At 33.2% G+C, this 16833-nt stretch overlaps 1 protein-coding gene across 2 annotated transcripts in view; it reads left to right on the forward strand.

Moving 5' to 3' along the window:
* LOC132701056 (neurotrimin-like) overlaps positions 1 to 16833 on the forward strand; it is a 142396-nt gene that overhangs the window by 101034 nt on the left and 24529 nt on the right. For both annotated transcript variants that reach the window (XM_060668707.1, XM_060668708.1), the window contains exons 4-5: positions 2119 to 2326; positions 5421 to 5576. In XM_060668707.1, coding sequence (XP_060524690.1) covers positions 2119 to 2326; positions 5421 to 5576 — 364 coding nt within the window. The remainder of the gene's footprint in view (positions 1 to 2118; positions 2327 to 5420; positions 5577 to 16833) is intronic.

Genomic DNA, 16833 nt, shown 5'->3' on the forward strand with positions numbered 1-16833 from the left:
AATGCTGCTTACCAAACTTGTTGCGTCATATACTATTACTTATCTCCTTAAAGAATTGATTAATTTTAAATATGTGCAAAATTTTTTTTTCATTAAATTTCATTAAATAATAAATAAATAAAAAAAAATAAAGAAACATTTCAGGTCACAGTACGTAATTAAAATTGCCAAAGGGCAGTTTGGTTATGGGTACAAAAAATTTACATTTCATTTAACACTTGACCCTCCTTTTGTCAATATCACATCCCTTGTGGCGAAATGGAAGTTCCCTTTTCAGAATTTTAATAGTTGTCACTCTTGTGGGACCATTCCAGATATAGAGTTCACTAAGAACCAAAATTTTTTGAATTTGGATTTAACCCTGACTATAGGAAGGTATGCTCTACTTACTGCGTTTACTTCTTATAAATTACGAAATAAATCTGAAAATAATAGTGGGATGGACATTTTGAGGGCTGCAAATAAGGCAATAATACATATAAATATGTTTTTTATTTAACTCAGTAACCATGAAATACTTTTTTTTTATAAATGAGGTCATTTCACGACTTGTTAACACCTCCCAATCTTTGTTGCAAATGTAATTCGTTTTATCGTTGCTGAAAAAATGCGTCATCAACGGAAATTAAACAAGAATAATCTAGTTTTGTCTTAAACTGGAAAATTGGAAAAATATATTTTATATATTTCCCAATAAAGAAAAGTTTGCGCCTTGATCGTAGCCAAGAGTGACAGAACTTAAATTTATTCTCATTATCATTAGCAGAAACAAGAGCATCAAAAATACAGCCCCCCCCCCCCCCGTTACTCAGACACCGCTTGCATATTCGATGAGAAAAATACGAGCATTAATCCGCTGAATAAAATATGCATTCCGTGTCACTTGCCATACCTCAGGAGACTGTAAACCTGCACCTATCAATTTTGAAACAGAGCCACGACCAAGACGACGGCGGCGTTATGGTAATAAATGAGCCGTACTTTATGTCAGAAGATACATCCCATTAATGGCTCACTTCGTGTAAGGTCGATGCCGGCACTCCAAGAACTGACTCTTTTAGTTCTCTTAGTTTATCCGGAGATAGCTTTTCATTTTCGCGTGACTTTCTTGGATCCTGTTTTGCAGTGTAACATTTGGAGAGTATGAGATTTAAAAAAAAATTATATATACAGGGCGTGTCACAAATTATCCCTCATAGACTCTGTGGGATATGTGAATCGTTAAAACCATGCCATTGAAAGTAAGACTTGATTTTTAGAATTAGGCTTAGTGAGTTACACGCTCATACATTCTTGCAGAAAAGGGCAGAACCCATAAATTTATTATTTTTTATTACATACAAATAAATAAAATACTTAAAATAAGTAAGCTGTGACACTTGCGTTTTGTGATTGCGTTTTTGAAAAAGAATTGGTATTGAGCGATGTGACCTTTTTCGTGACGGAGAATCCGAATGTTATATATTTATTTAGTCGTATTTTAAATTCAAAATTAATGTACAAGTGCTAAAGAAAGTAAGAAATCCTAATATGGAATTAGAAAAATTTAATGTGTTAATAATTTTTTTTTGTTTAATGTTGCGATAACAGTTCTTAATATTTTTCATCTCTTCTGTGAATATTGCGTTGTAAATCATGTCGTTAAAAATAAATTCCAAATTTGACATCTTTATCTATTCGTGTTCAAACTTTCGTAATTTTTAAGTTTCACTTGTTTCTATCCTTTTAACGACTACCATCATTCAAGGTATTTTTTAAAAAATTTATACTGGTGATCTGAACAGCACATATAGAGCATTTCTCGAAATATCAAACTATCGTAATTTTTAAGTGTAACTTGGAGAACACTTATCTTTTTTACCACTACCACCATTCGGGACATCTTATTTTGATTTTCACTGTTGGTCTATACAACACTATTCTCATACATTGCTCACAAAGCGCACCAGATAGAGCGTTCGTAATATATTAAGGATTGGGCAAAGTTATCCATTTTTCCTAAAGTATTTAAAATGTATTTGAAAAAAGAATAAATTCATCATTGCATAATGGAAAACATTCAGCATTTAATAAAAACCGCTTCACTCTGCGCACCAAGCATTTTTTGTTAATTTGCAGGTAGCTTGGGTACGCGTCGATACACAAACGATTCTTTCAATCCACCACAATGTGATAACTCAAAATCCCAGGATAAGCCTATCATACAACGACCACCGATCGTGGTATCTTCATATAAAAAATGTACAGGAAGTGGATCGGGGATGGTATATGTGTCAAATCAACACGGATCCGATGAGATCAAGACAAGGATATCTGCAAGTTGTTGGTAAGGTAATTTTATGCCCAGTGGAACTAACCGTAGCTTTTATTGTATTTACTGATTATCTTCAGCTTGATTAATGTGGTTGCCAAAATCTTATCAATTTTGCGATTTACTTAATCAGGTCTTGAATTTTGCAAATTTTCCACATTGTACATAAAACCAATTTTTTATTACCCTAAACTACAAGGAAACAGATTACAATGGGCACAACGGGCCCATCTGGTGGCCTAAGTGCTTGGACGCCCGCGAGGGCGCCCCCTTTAATACCAATAATACAACAGGTTACAATGATTGGTCCAATATTATAAGCGGATGTTTTATTGTAACTTTTTTAACCTAAATGAATAATAATTAAGGAAAATACAAATTTGTAAACAACAAATTATGTTTTCTCTGTATCTAGATGGTTTGAAACGATGAGAAAAGATGTAATTCTCTTAACTCTGAACAAATCCACAAGAACTTTTGGAGTAAACCGTAAATATCATTATTTCATCATTGCAAATCTCTCCTAAAACATGCTGAATATATAGAATACTTCTTGAGAATTGGTATTTTTAGCACGTGTTAGTATATCGGAACTTCGCCTTTTAATGTTCACGTGTGGTTGCATTTTTTTACGACCTACGAACTAGGCCGTTCTCCAAAATACAACAATGGTTGATTTCGTGCCTGATATAAACTGCTACGCAAATTCATACCTGTTCCATAGATATTTTTCTTTAAAAGCTGATATTTTGCAGTTTCGTATTACCTGATTAAATTTTATTTTTTTATTGCATTAAGACATGTTTTTTTTTAAATAAGTTTATTTATTAAGAGCATACAAGGGTACTTACATTTTCCATGTAAAATAGAATGGAACTTTTGCTTCTGAAACGTGGTTTACATTACAGATACAACAAGCGCTCTCTGTAAGCAGCGTTAAAAATGTTACAAATTATTCACTATGTATTTCCCAGTGGCCATTATTAAAGTTAATCCATAGTACGTCCACTAAGCATTCAGTTCAGTTCAATGTGTAAAACATTTATTTAAATTTATCAACTGAAACAAAGTAATTGCAAGTATTGCATATGTTTTCCCCAAATGAACCTAACTACTTTTCCATACACCGCGCAACCACAGTGTAAATATTTAAATTTCCACGGGTCTTGGTGCAACCCAGAGTCGATTGAAAAAACTTTGCAAAAACCCCTTCGTACTTGCATGTGCCCGACACAGACACCCTGCGTGCGTGCATTAAACCTTCAGCTAACGGAGCCGCTTGTCCCTATTTTACGCTAATAAAATATCTCGTTAAACGAACACGGAAATCGTAAAAATACTGGCTCTGAATTGAGATGTTTTTTGTTATTGAAATTGCGATGAAATACGGCCGACCTACATTGATAAAAGATTTATACAGGTTTAAAACGTTTTAAACTTGGCAATGTCAATTTGTTTTCGGTTATTGAATGTGTCACGGGTGAGGTTTAACCGAAAGATATGTGGGTTTCTGTGTTTGAATACGAAAATTATTGTTTGAGATATGCCGATATATTTCTTGCCTTTCAGTGAGAGAAAAGCATTTTACCGTATACATCCACAAACCGTAACTTATTGTTATATTGTATTGTACGCCTAAAGTGGGTGAAATTTCTGCCACAAAAATATGAATGGGAATTTATACAATCCTTCTGTCCTATACTGTAAGAGTTCTTGGTTCAAAGGTGATCAATTTTTAACAAATAAATCAATTTTTTTATTACGGCATAGGAAAAATACCGGCGATGCAGATATTTCCCAATTTCAATTGGAGTAAACATTTTATATAAAAGTAAAATAGAGATTTCGAAACAAACTATGAGGAATATAATAGTATGTTAAGTAACAAATTTGTTCAACGGCATTTTAGTCACGCGTTTTATTTATGACAAGCGGAGCGGCAGAAAATCAAAACTGAATTGCGTATTTTAGAGTAGGAAAGGATCAATTTATTTATAATTTATTCTAACTCCATGAGTGATAACGTAACTTTTCTACTCCTCCTATCATACATCCGAAAAGTGTCCCATATATAGTATGCAGCATCTTGGTAAATCTTTTATACTAAATGGGTAAATGGCTAAAACTGGCTGCATAGTATACTATTAGACAAATGTTGCGTTTTGTTTTGGACATAAGTAAGCTAATGATAATTTTTATTTTATTTTTTTGACTATTAGCTGGTAATTGTCAACTTTCAATGTCAACTTTTTTTAACATGAAAAAAACAGTACAAAATTTTATGTTCTATATTGTAGTCTTGTCTTTTTGTTAATAGAAATCTCATACATCTTTTTAACACTACTTCAAAAGTTATAAGTTGCTAAACCACTTTTCATCTTAGAATGAATTCGATCTAATTATTTTTTAAAATTTGTAGCCTCGTGATCCGTTCTCGATGATTTATATATATTCAAGAAATATTTATAATTTCTCAGTAAATTAAATTTCGATAAAATAATGTTTCTATAATTGTCCCGCATTTGCCCGATAAATTTCAATGGGATTTTATATTCTATAAATGTTTGGAAAATAAATGATTTTCCGCCTTATCGAACCTCAAGCTTTTACCCCGATGTTAAAGAGCTTAATGAATGGTTCGTTATTTCTGAATTTAAAAAATATGGTATATCCAGTATTACCAATTTTCCAAAAATTTATCGAACTTTTCCCGTAATCTTTTTAATACAAATAAATTATCTATTCTATATATATTCAAAAGATTAATAACTGTTTGTTGGAATGGGAGAGGGTTAAATTGAGTGCCAACCCCAAATCATTAATACACTTAAATATTGAGTTTACCACCAAATTCTAATTTAGTATTTTCAAAACTATAGGAGCAAATAAAAAAAAACACTTTTTATTTCTTCGAAATTTGTCTTTCTGAAGTTGTTAAGGTTCTGCTTCAAAATACCGAAAAAAAAATATATATTTACAATAACTAATGAAGAAAATATAGCACCATATAAACCATATTTCTTTATGTAACATCAATATTTTGTTTTTCAACACTTTAATAACGCTATCTTAAATAAAGCTCTTATCACTTATATTTTATTCGTTTCAGTACCCCCTAGCATCATAGATCGCGAGACAAGCTCCGACATGGTTGTTTTAGAATCGACTAACGTCAGTTTGACTTGCAAAGCGACTGGATATCCTGAACCTTACGTCATGTGGCGAAGGGAAGATGGCGAGGACATTCGCTACAACGGAGAAAATGGTAATTACATAGTTATGAATTTTTATTACACGGAGCAAAGGACCACGAACGTTCATTTTCCCGAAAAGCCGTTTAGTACGACTGGTAGAAAATTGGATAGAAGAATAAATGCGTTACCGTTACGGGTTCGAAATAGTCTAGTATCCATCTAGATTTCTGTAGAAAAACGAAATTCGATGAAACGCTCTAAAATTTTCAAGTATATCAAGTAACATCCCTTGTGAGCTTGAATTCGCAAAAAAAAAATAAAACTCGATTTGCAAAGTAATGTTTTTCTATGGTGATAAAAACGATATGGGTTATGGGAATAACGACAATAACAATTTCTACAAATGGTTAAAATTTGAATTTCGTAAATAAATTGTAAAGAAGTTATTGTGCTTTATTACTGGCGTAAAGAATATACTGCCTTATGAAAACTACACGATTTGATAAATGAATGAAACAGATAAATTTAAACGAATTAAGTTAAAAAGAATTGCGCATCAAGGTTGTCGCTTTTTCAAATCAGAACACAATTTAACCAGGTTTCAGTACGCCCAAAAAAATGTTATTTTCCAAGGATTGATATCTACTGAAGTGACTACAGCGCTGCACTGTGGAACGATCTTATGTGAAACATTGGACATTTGGCTTTGACAGCATATCTCTCAACACCGATCGTCCAAAATTATGATTTTTACGATATTTGTGGTATATCTGTTCGGTTAATAATACTATATATCATTATTGAATATTTGAAAAAAAATAGATCACATTATAAACAAAAATGCTAAACGAGAAACTACTGAGATGTTGGTATGAAGAAATAGGTAGGCTATTTTTCGGTCACCGAATTATACCTTCACTTCAAATGATTTTTGATAATTTTTGCTGATACCAATTACCATGGCAAATCAGGTTGAATATCGCTCTTACTTGACCTCAAACTAAGATGAGCCAAATTAATTAATATAGATGATAAAGGATGGTTTTGAACTGATTTGCTAAAAGTGTTGATAGTGCCTTTTTTAAAAAGACCCCGGAAAAGGTTATTAATTATTAATTATTAATGAAAAATGCGAGTTATATTTTTTCGAAACTTAAAAGCAAGTAGTTTGTACTTCAAATGAATAATATCTGAATGTAAATATAACTAAAGTTGAATTACTAACTTCAATAGTGTCTTAATATTGAACTATTAAAACGACATTTAAAATATTATTGAAAAATAGATTAAAACGTCAAAGATAATAATCGATGCGATTTCTTGCTGAATATTTTACATTTTCGCGTTCCATTTAGAGTAACATTTGCTACAATACTTACCTAATTCTTCAGAAACTGGCCCTAGGTCTTTTTCTGCAATAATTAGTTGACGGCGTAAACAATCTATGGCACTATTACGGTTACAAAAATTGTGTAAACTGAATAATTTATACTTAAAATATTACTTTTTACATGTTACTTTGAAACACATGCAAACAGAAAAACAATGTATCACAAATCAAAAAATGCATTAAATGAAATTTGAAACAAAACATAGGCTGAATTAAAATCTACTTAACTATTAAGCATTTTTGTATTCATTCATATTGGTTATAAAAAGAAACTTTCATTTTTAACTCACGTGACAAATTAAGGATATTTTCCTAGAGAGTGGCAGCTAAAGGTAGCTTTTTTTTTAGATTTTAATTGTAGACATCTTTCTCTATTACAATTCATAAACAACTCTTTTTCTTAAAAAAAAGTTCAATTTTTATATACGCTTGTACCTTTACCAATAAGGTCAAAACTACTACAAAAAAACATAGGAAAAATACTCTCATACCTAACTTTATATCATAAAAGATGTAGTGCAAAAGTTAATAAGATTTCATTTTTTTATTTTTACAATTTGGGAACTTCTCACCTTCGCCCTGTATAATAGTTCAAACAAAATGTGGCAAACGAAATGAAGCAGTCCCGATAACGTTTTTAAAGTGAAATGGATTTCTCAAAATATAATTTGATCGGGCAAGTTATATTAATCAACTAGATCAACTTATTATGTAGGTCCTACAAATCAAATCATTGACTCAAATAAGACATATCCGAGAATTTTGGAAATACTAGGCCAGAAAGTTAAAATTGGATTGTCATTAGTGTGGCAGTTCTCACTTGATCTGCAATCTAAGAAAAAGAATGAATATGGGTCCAAAAGATCATCATTTCTTCAGATATAAAGTATTTTTTTGATATAAAAAGGAAATGGAGCAGCAAAATTAATAGTTAATACCTGCCCCAAGGTATGTGTTACCCCAAGCCACAGGAAGAAAAGTACTGCCTTTACAGAATATTCTTGTCATATTCTCACTAGCCCCTCAGCAAAGCGCTGGAACCGTCACATTAAACACTCGCTTCGCTACACTCCTTTTGTGAAAAAACAAACTCGTGAGAATTGTTGCATTGTTGCTCAAATCACGTGTGAGTAACGAAAGGCATAAAGAAATCACCTTGTGGAAGAGCAATGAAAACAGTTACGTACAACTAAGTTTAATTTAATGTAGGTAAAACCATTTTAGAGAGATAAATATTTTGAAGCCACACCGCTCAGAAAGAATATTCCATCTCGTTGCGACCGTGTATATTCATTTTTATAAATTTTATGTTTTCGTGCTAGAAGATTATATCACATTACGTGATATGTGCGGGTTACGTTTTACCAAATGAACGCAGCTTTATTATGTATATTTGTTTTGATGGACTCTGATAGAGCCGTAACGCTGTTTAACTTACATAAAATATGTTTCGCGTTGGGCTTCGGTGTTTACAATTGAATTTTTGTCTGGTTTGAATGAACATTAAATTTTATAAAAGCGGCGCATAAAATCCGCTCTGTGGCTATTGAATTTGACATGCTGAAAGCTTCATTAAAAATATTGGGTTAACAAGATTAAATTGGATTTATTATTTACAGATTTTCCCGCCAAATAATATTTCGTTTGTTATAAAATTTCAATATAAATATTTATCGTTTTAAATTTGATTTAGCAGAATGATAGGAGCGGTAGACGAGGTTTAATTTGCTCCTTTGCTAATTAATTTGTTAGGGTAGCGCTATGCTACGGTTTGAAACAAAATCGTACGCAAAGCTAAGTACGCAAGTGCTTGAGCATCGTCTGTATAATACATTTCCGTAAAAGACTATCCGTGGTAGATAAGGCGAAAGCCACTATGGAATTTTTACAGCAAAGAAAAAAGAGCAGAGCTGCCATTGGGAGTTTCTTGGAGCGAAAATATTTGCCAAGAGAATTTGTCTGGAACTTCTGTTATATAAAAACCGGAGGCCAAACACAAAATGACGGTTACTTTAGTTTTCAAAAAATTTCATCATAATAATTTGTTTATTATCATTTTACTCTCCACAAAAATTATTTCGGATGTGGTTAACAGCTGATTGAGCAAAATTTTCCAAATACTTTCTTTGAACATATATTAATAATTTTAAAAGAGGTAGGTAGGATACAAAGTGCTTGGAAACTATTCATCGTAGAGATTACCAGCCTTACTAAGGATTAGAAATATCACAGATAAAGTGAGTTTAATATGCCGATAAATGCTTTTCCTAGGAAACCGACCAACTTTGTGAAAATCCGTTCAGTCGTTTAGGAACTACAGCTGTTTATTTTAATAGATACGATAAAAAGTGTTAAATAAAAATTACTCCAATCAAGCTTCGCTTTACACTGGCTAGGTGGATTTTAGAGGAAAATTACTGACGACTATCCTGTGAATTTGTAAATGTTTTTCACGTTCTTTTTTTGGCCACTTTAGCAATAGCAATAAAACCCTGTATAGGGTGTTACGTTTCAAAAATTGAATTAGGATTGAATTTATCAAAAGTCGCCACGTTATATAAATAATTCCAAATTTGAGCTCAACCTATTACCATATTTGAGAAAACGATGCATATTTCGTTTAATTGATTGAAGAACCTTACCAAAAAACGGATTTTTTGCAGCATTTTTTGGCCCTTTTTGTTGAAATATTTCAACTTCATTGATAATGATAAAGTACTAATTTTACTTCAACTATATTACAATTTTGAATTCCAGCTCCGCTCTGGGAGGTATCTTAACGAATATTATTCTTGAAATGCACGCCACTGATTTTTTTTGCAATTTGTTTCACGAAAAAATAAAAATCGCGAAAATTGACAAAACTTATTTTTATGAATATTTCTTTTTTGGACCCTTTCATACATATTATAATTAACGCTAAAGATAATGATAAAAATGAGCCTCATTGCAGGAATGTAGTCTGCGACGTAAGGATTTTTGCACAGGGCGTTTCTTTTTTCATATTTAACTCCCTGTTTCTTGGAAATTAAGCATTTCCGAAGTTACCTATATATTTTGAAAAAAACCTTGTATGACGCAGGACGAACGCAATTTTTATAAACATTTACAACGGGTCTTTTTATTTTTGGTTGAAATGTTTTCGAATTTACATGAAATTCAAAAATGTATCTGTTACACTATTTTGCGCGAGTCAATTGATTAATGCCTTTCTATGCGAAATAAATATTCGAATCCTGTTTTGCAGCTATTTACTCTTCAGTTTTTTCGTGTAATGTAAACGACCAGCTTTGTACGCTGAAAATTTTAATTAGAATGAGTCATTCTAGAGCTGGTCCCGATAAATTACGGCTTTATACCAATCAAGGCTTTTTGTTTTCAAATAAACATATCAGGGAAAAACGTGTTTTTTTCCAAACGAAAATTGTTGTCAACTAATGACTACCTACAAATAAAACGAGCATGTCCAGGTATCAAAATGGAAAACATGAATCTACCGTCAATGTCATGGAATGAACTCAATCCTATCCGTATACAATTACAATTTACATTGAATCATCTGTAAGAGGATGTTGCATTTTTGTCTCAAGTTTTAATAAACATTGATGTTTAGTTTTTTAGGATTATTACATTGTAATCTGTGGCATAAACCTACGAAAATGTGCGGAGGTCTTCTTAAAAGAAATTGGGAAAACTGCACAACTTTTTGCCTTCAAGCTTTAAAGCCCGAATATAAGTGGAATTATCCAACCAAGTATCCACGATTGCTTAACCTTGATAAAAACAACAAAACTATTTGCACAAGCAATATTCTGCTAATAAATTACGAAAAACTACTATCATGTGGATATGATCTGATGTGATTTGATGAACGTGATAACACGAACCATCACACTGAAATCTCGAATTAGTAATCCTAATTAAAATTAATGTTATTAATAATATTCTTTATTTCCTCGGACAAATTTTCCCTGTACGCCAAACAAAAAAGAAATAAAAAAAATTCAAGGAACTTGATGCTGTAACATAGGAAGAACCAGAAATACAACAGAACTCGCAATACTCTTGAGGACATGTTGTGGTGGTTTCTGTTGTGAGTATTGCACATGGCGGGTTAACACCTGCTCACTCCCGACAAGTAGAAAAGCTGTGCTGTCTGTCTGAATTATGTAGTATCGGGCTATGGTCAATTTAATGAATGTTTTGAATATAATGTAAATATTGCACAGGAGCGCTGTTTTCGCGATTCCGCTTTTAAAGTATTCTAAAGTCATTTTTGGCACTGACGCTCGCACCGTCAGAACACGAACCATGATCAAAACTAACCATCAATCTCAAATTTTTATTTGAGCAACTGGGTTCCGGAATAGTATATTATGCAACAAGTGCGGTAAACGGCATTTGATTCACGAGTCTATTTGACACGAGCGGAGCGAGTGTTTAATAAACGAGTGACTTAAAAAGTTTACGGAACGTGTTGCATACTATAGTTTTTCTACAACCGTTTCTGGGTATAGTTTCGCAAAACAACACGAATACATTCATTGACATGACCGTTAGAATTCACAAACGTCAAAATTCAAGGGGCGGGAAATATCTCCGAAAACATCCGATTGCTTCCAAACCCGTGCGGTAAAATCCCTTAAATGTCCGAAGTGGCTCGGATCCGTGGGAAACGAAACTGACGTGGTAAAGTGACCCTTCCCGCACGCTAGATTGGTATGTAATTGTATGTAAAAATTATTTAACTAATATAATTATTAGTTTGAACTTGTGGCTCACGAGAATACTATATAGCCAATAAGTTTTGTGACACTCACCGTACAGTTTTACCAAATTTTATTTATACTGAACAACACCACCATACAATACCGCCAACCCATTAAAAGTGTCACAAGCATTGACAGTCGCTTGGTAGTTAAATTATCATTATCAGAGTGTAAAAATAGAAAAATGGACAAAAGAATTAGTTAAGTTGATACAATAATGGAAGGGTTCATTATTTGATATCAAATTTATTATTTATCGGTTTCACCAGCCGATATTGCTGCGTGACGAGTAATTTATCTATTTGTGTAACAACGTAGCTGTAGCTTGATTTATCGTGAAAGGTATCCATGAAGTGTTTTCATTCCGCTGTGTTTGAGAAAACCCCGCGATTCTCCTTTAACTCTAAAACCCTTAATTCTTAAGAAATAACAGTTTATTGTAGATGACCCTTTCAAAATAAATAAGGAACAATTAATTTTAATTATAAATTTATCGCAACCCGCTGTACGAATTACGAATACATAATCCCAACTTTAATTAGAAATAAACAAAGCTATGAATTCTGTTTGCTTTTGTTTTAAAATATCACGAATAGCTTACAGCCAGTATCACTGTATCTACCTACTAAATGTAATCGCTTTGCTTTATCTCTTCTCTTTCAGTCGTAAATTTCATATTTTCTCGTGGAGCAGTAGAGAATAAATAAATGAAATCATATAAGCATCTTTTGTTTCGACAAACTTTGTTGCACAGTAAAAGAAATATGTACAGTGAGCAGTTGTAACGCCACTTCTTATTGATTCTTTTAACAACTTTAAAACTATGCAGAACGTTGAATGCATTATATCTCAGTGTAAATTCAACACGTTCATTTTGTTTGACTTTTTCCTCGTTCACTTACTTGATGAAACCTCGCCTCACAAGCAAACTGGAATATTCCATTACATTGTGCAGTTTAACGAAGTGGAGTACAGCCATTTAAAACCTGTTTGTGCACATAATATTGCACATGAAAGGTCTGCTAGCGATTTCAATTAGCGGGATAGTTAAATCGCCGTGATATGCTTCACGGGTACTTATTACTCCGTAGAATTACTTCCTATATTTCATTCGTTTGAAGTGCATTTTGTGGAAGTGCGTCAAGCTATTACAAAATGCAAATCAAATATTGATATAGGTGAAAATTAACCGTTATATGAGAACAAATCGTTTTTTGGCAACACCATGCCCTTATCAAATAAAAAAAAAACAAAATGCAGAACCATTCTTAAGCGGTTAACCCGATGAGGTTGATGAATAAAATTTACAATATCTAATGTACTGTGTATACAAATTATATTTTAAAAAATCCTTGTTAAAAAAACATATAATACATGAATGTATATAGTGTATCTTCAATGATATCATAAAAAAGAAAAAGATTTTTACAAAAAAGAAAAAGGAAGGAAAAAAAAACAATTATTGATTGTAATGAATATCTACTCTCATTAAATGGTGCAATTCCTCTGTCCAAGTTGTTTTTGAAAGAATTAGTACTTGTTGCGGACATTGCGTCTTCCGACAAGGAGTTCCAGATATACACCACTCTGTTGCACAGGAAGTTTTTTCTCTGTCCTTTGGCAGCCTATTCTGTGCTTAATTTTTTGGAGTTACCCCGTAGGTGGATGTTCGGGTCATTTTGTATCATTTTGTAAATCTCAATTAGATCGCCACGTAATCTTCTTTCCTTTAAGGTTGTTAAATTTACCTTTTAACGCGATCGAGCATTTCAATGTCTTTAATAAAGTAGGGAACCCAGATTGTCTGTCCATATCCTAATGAGATGAGATGATCTATTAAGAAAGGGCTTCTTCATACAAAACACCAAAGAATTAATCTGTTAAACTAATTTTGAAATATGTGTCTCACATTTCAATTTGGAAGTTATGATAATTCCAAGGTCTTTCTGTTCTTCTACATGTTATGTTCTTTTTATTGATATTGTGAGTGGATCCATTAGTGAGGCTAAACTGAGTTTTAACAGTTATTATAAGATGATCACTTTTAGCCAACGGTGGATGACTGCTTGCATCATAAAGGAATTTCTTGTCATCAACCAGAGTTAAATCCAACAATGAGGTTTGAACATTTCTAACACGAGTTGGGAAGGATACCATCTGCAATGCATTCATTTCTAAATAACTATGTAAAAATATTTCATTTGACTTTTTGAACACTGTAGCTTAAGATTCTTCCAATCTATAAATCTGTAGTTGAAGTCACCAATAATATATACTGGCATAATCTCTGAACAGGCTGCTTTGATTGAATTTATCATTTCTTGATCCGTGAAGTCAGACTGAATTGGTTCTGATGTTGTGTAGTTTTTGTTGGCACTAGTGGTTATTTTGAAAATTTTTATGTCTTCTTTGATGAGCAAGTGTACTCCTCCTCCAATCCGTTCCTCTCTATCCTGGCGATAAGTAATATATCCTGGAATCTGGATAACACAGGGTGCGGCGAAAAGGTAGGCAGGATTTGAAATAATGGTTGTTTGGTTTGTAAAACCGGCAACACTGTGTACGCACTCGGGTTAGGCAGACAAAAGTATGCAATTTTCAGTTATCGACATGGCTTGGAGTGGAGTGCATCGTGCTTTCGTTGTCGAGGAGTTTATTAGAAATGGGGAATCTGTAATAGCGACGCAGCTCGCCTTTCGTAATCAGTTTGATGTTGGTCTGCATGGCGCGGTTTCGGATGGACGAACAATTCGTCGGTGGGTTTTACACTTCAGGGAAACAGATTCTGTGCTTAACCGAAAATCTATTAGCTGACCAAGGACAGTAAGAACACCGGAAAATGTGAATGCAGAATGAGAGTTTCCAAGGCATTCAGCTCGTAAGCATGCAGCTGCTTTGGGAATTCCCGATAGAAGTGTTCGAAAAATTTTACGCAACTCACTCCAAATGCATCCGTACAAAATAATGGTAGTGCAGGAATTAAGCGCAAGAGATTTTGAAACCCGTACAAATTTATGCCGGGATATTCTTCAAAACATTCCCAGAGGCACTGTATTGCTGTGAGGCGATGAACCTCACTTTCACCTCTCGGGTACCGTAAATAAGCAAAATTTCCGTTATTGGTCAGCAAATAGTCCACAGTAACTTCATGAGCGACCTCTTCACAGTCCAAAAGTCACCGTCTGGTGTGCAATCTCGGAGTTCCGCGTGTGCGGTCCTTACTTTTTCGAAGAAGATGGAATAACGGTAACAGTCAACGGAGATCGATATTTTGATATGCTTAACAATTTCTTGCGTCCAAAAGTGAACGAGTTGAACAACGATCAAAGAGAACATCTTTGGTCCAGCAGGATGGTGGTACATCGCACACAACGCGTCGTTCACTAAATCTTTTTCAAGAAATGTTCCTAAACAAAGTGGTGTCTTTACGGGGTGATCCTGTTTGGCCGCCACGTTCACCTGATTTGTCACCTTGCGACTTTTTTCTTTGGGGTTACCTGAAAGTGAGAGTTTTCACACATCGTCCGCGGACTTTGGAAGAATTAAAGACAAGAAATTGCCTCAATTCCCCGAGAAATGATCCATCGGGTAATAATGCGCTTCCGCGAGAACCTACACGAGTGCATCAACAATAATGGCCGTCATTTAAAAGATATCATTTTTGCAAAATACCGTTCCTAAATGGCATAAAATGTACATTTCAAAAATAATCAAAAAAAAATTTTGCTTTAAGTAGTTTGGTTTTTATTAACATCCCAAATAGTACCTATTTTGCCGAACCCTGTACTGTTGCTAATTTTAGGGCTGAGCCATGTTTCTGTTATAAATATACAGACTGGATTGTGCATTTTTACAGAAGCATGCCACTCATCAATTTTGTTTACTATGGACTGCACTTTACTATACGAAAATGTTACTTGAATTTCTTGGTAATTTATTATTTTTTTGCAATTTCCTTAATTATTTTAGGTACAGCGTTTACATATTTTAAATTTTGTTCTCCATTTTCAGTACGTCTTTTAATGTAACTGTTATCGGTATCTAACTTTTTCTTTCTTTTTCTTCTGATTAAGAATTAAAAATGCTTAGAGCTACTTCCTTTGATTGAAATATGATTTTTATCGGTCTCACTTTGCCTGCTTCGGGTTCCCCTGATCTAAGTATTTTGATATTGCCTGATGTGATTGTTTCATTTGCCTTGTTAACTAACGCTAATACTTGTTCCGTCACTTTTCATGTTTTTCTCTGCCCTGTTCATTCCTTTCTGTTACACCAAATAATAAAATATTTGTTGCTCGTTTTTCTCGTTCATTTAGTTATTCAATAGTAGGTTCAATAGAATTTGCTCTTCCTTGAGAATTTAAGGACTCAACTTTTTGGTGCAATTGATCCATCCCGATTTTGATTGTTTCAGCCTCATTTCTAATTTTAGCAATATCTGCATAACTTTGTTTTGTTTTATGGGAAATTTCTTTAAGGTCATTCACTTCTGATTGCAATTTTATCACTAGCAATTTAAGCTGTGGCAGTTCCTTGATAATATTTAAGCAATCTGCACATACGAAGCGCAAAATTCTTTGGGATGTTTGTACCAAAGTATTTACTTCATTAGCCGACAAGTTAGAACAATTTCTGCATTGCACATTACAGTTTTACTCTCTTTAGATATGCACTGATCATTGCATTTTGAACAAGTTTCAGACATATTTGAAAAAAATGTCTTTATTTAGGTCACTCTGTATTACTGAATTAACACAATCGATATCCTGAAAGTCACTTCGTTTTTTTGTAAATGCACCGTTTCTGTGGTGTTGTTTTCATTGGAATAAAACCTTCGTTTTTTATTCATCCACTGAAAGTTATTAAACACTGAAGAAAAAACAAGTTTTATCACTGGGCTTCAAGAAAAATAGAAGCTATTCTTTAAGAGTTGTAGAATTTTAAATAAACTTTACACTTTAAACCAGTTAAATTTGAGATTATTTAGGGGCAAAACACACGAAATTTTAGCTCAATATTTAATGTATTGTAAGCAGGCGTGTATAAGCTTAAAATATTAACAGTTCTATCTAATTTATGGATAAAACACACAAAAAAATACACTGGCTGTCTCGCAGAAGAATTTGAAGTAACATAATGGACAATTTCCAAAACTCTCCATGGTATCCA

Source organism: Cylas formicarius, unplaced genomic scaffold (assembly GCF_029955315.1).
Source record: "Cylas formicarius isolate icCylForm1 unplaced genomic scaffold, icCylForm1.1 PGA_scaffold_4__25_contigs__length_36172078, whole genome shotgun sequence".
Classification (NCBI taxonomy): Eukaryota; Metazoa; Arthropoda; class Insecta; order Coleoptera; family Brentidae; genus Cylas; species Cylas formicarius.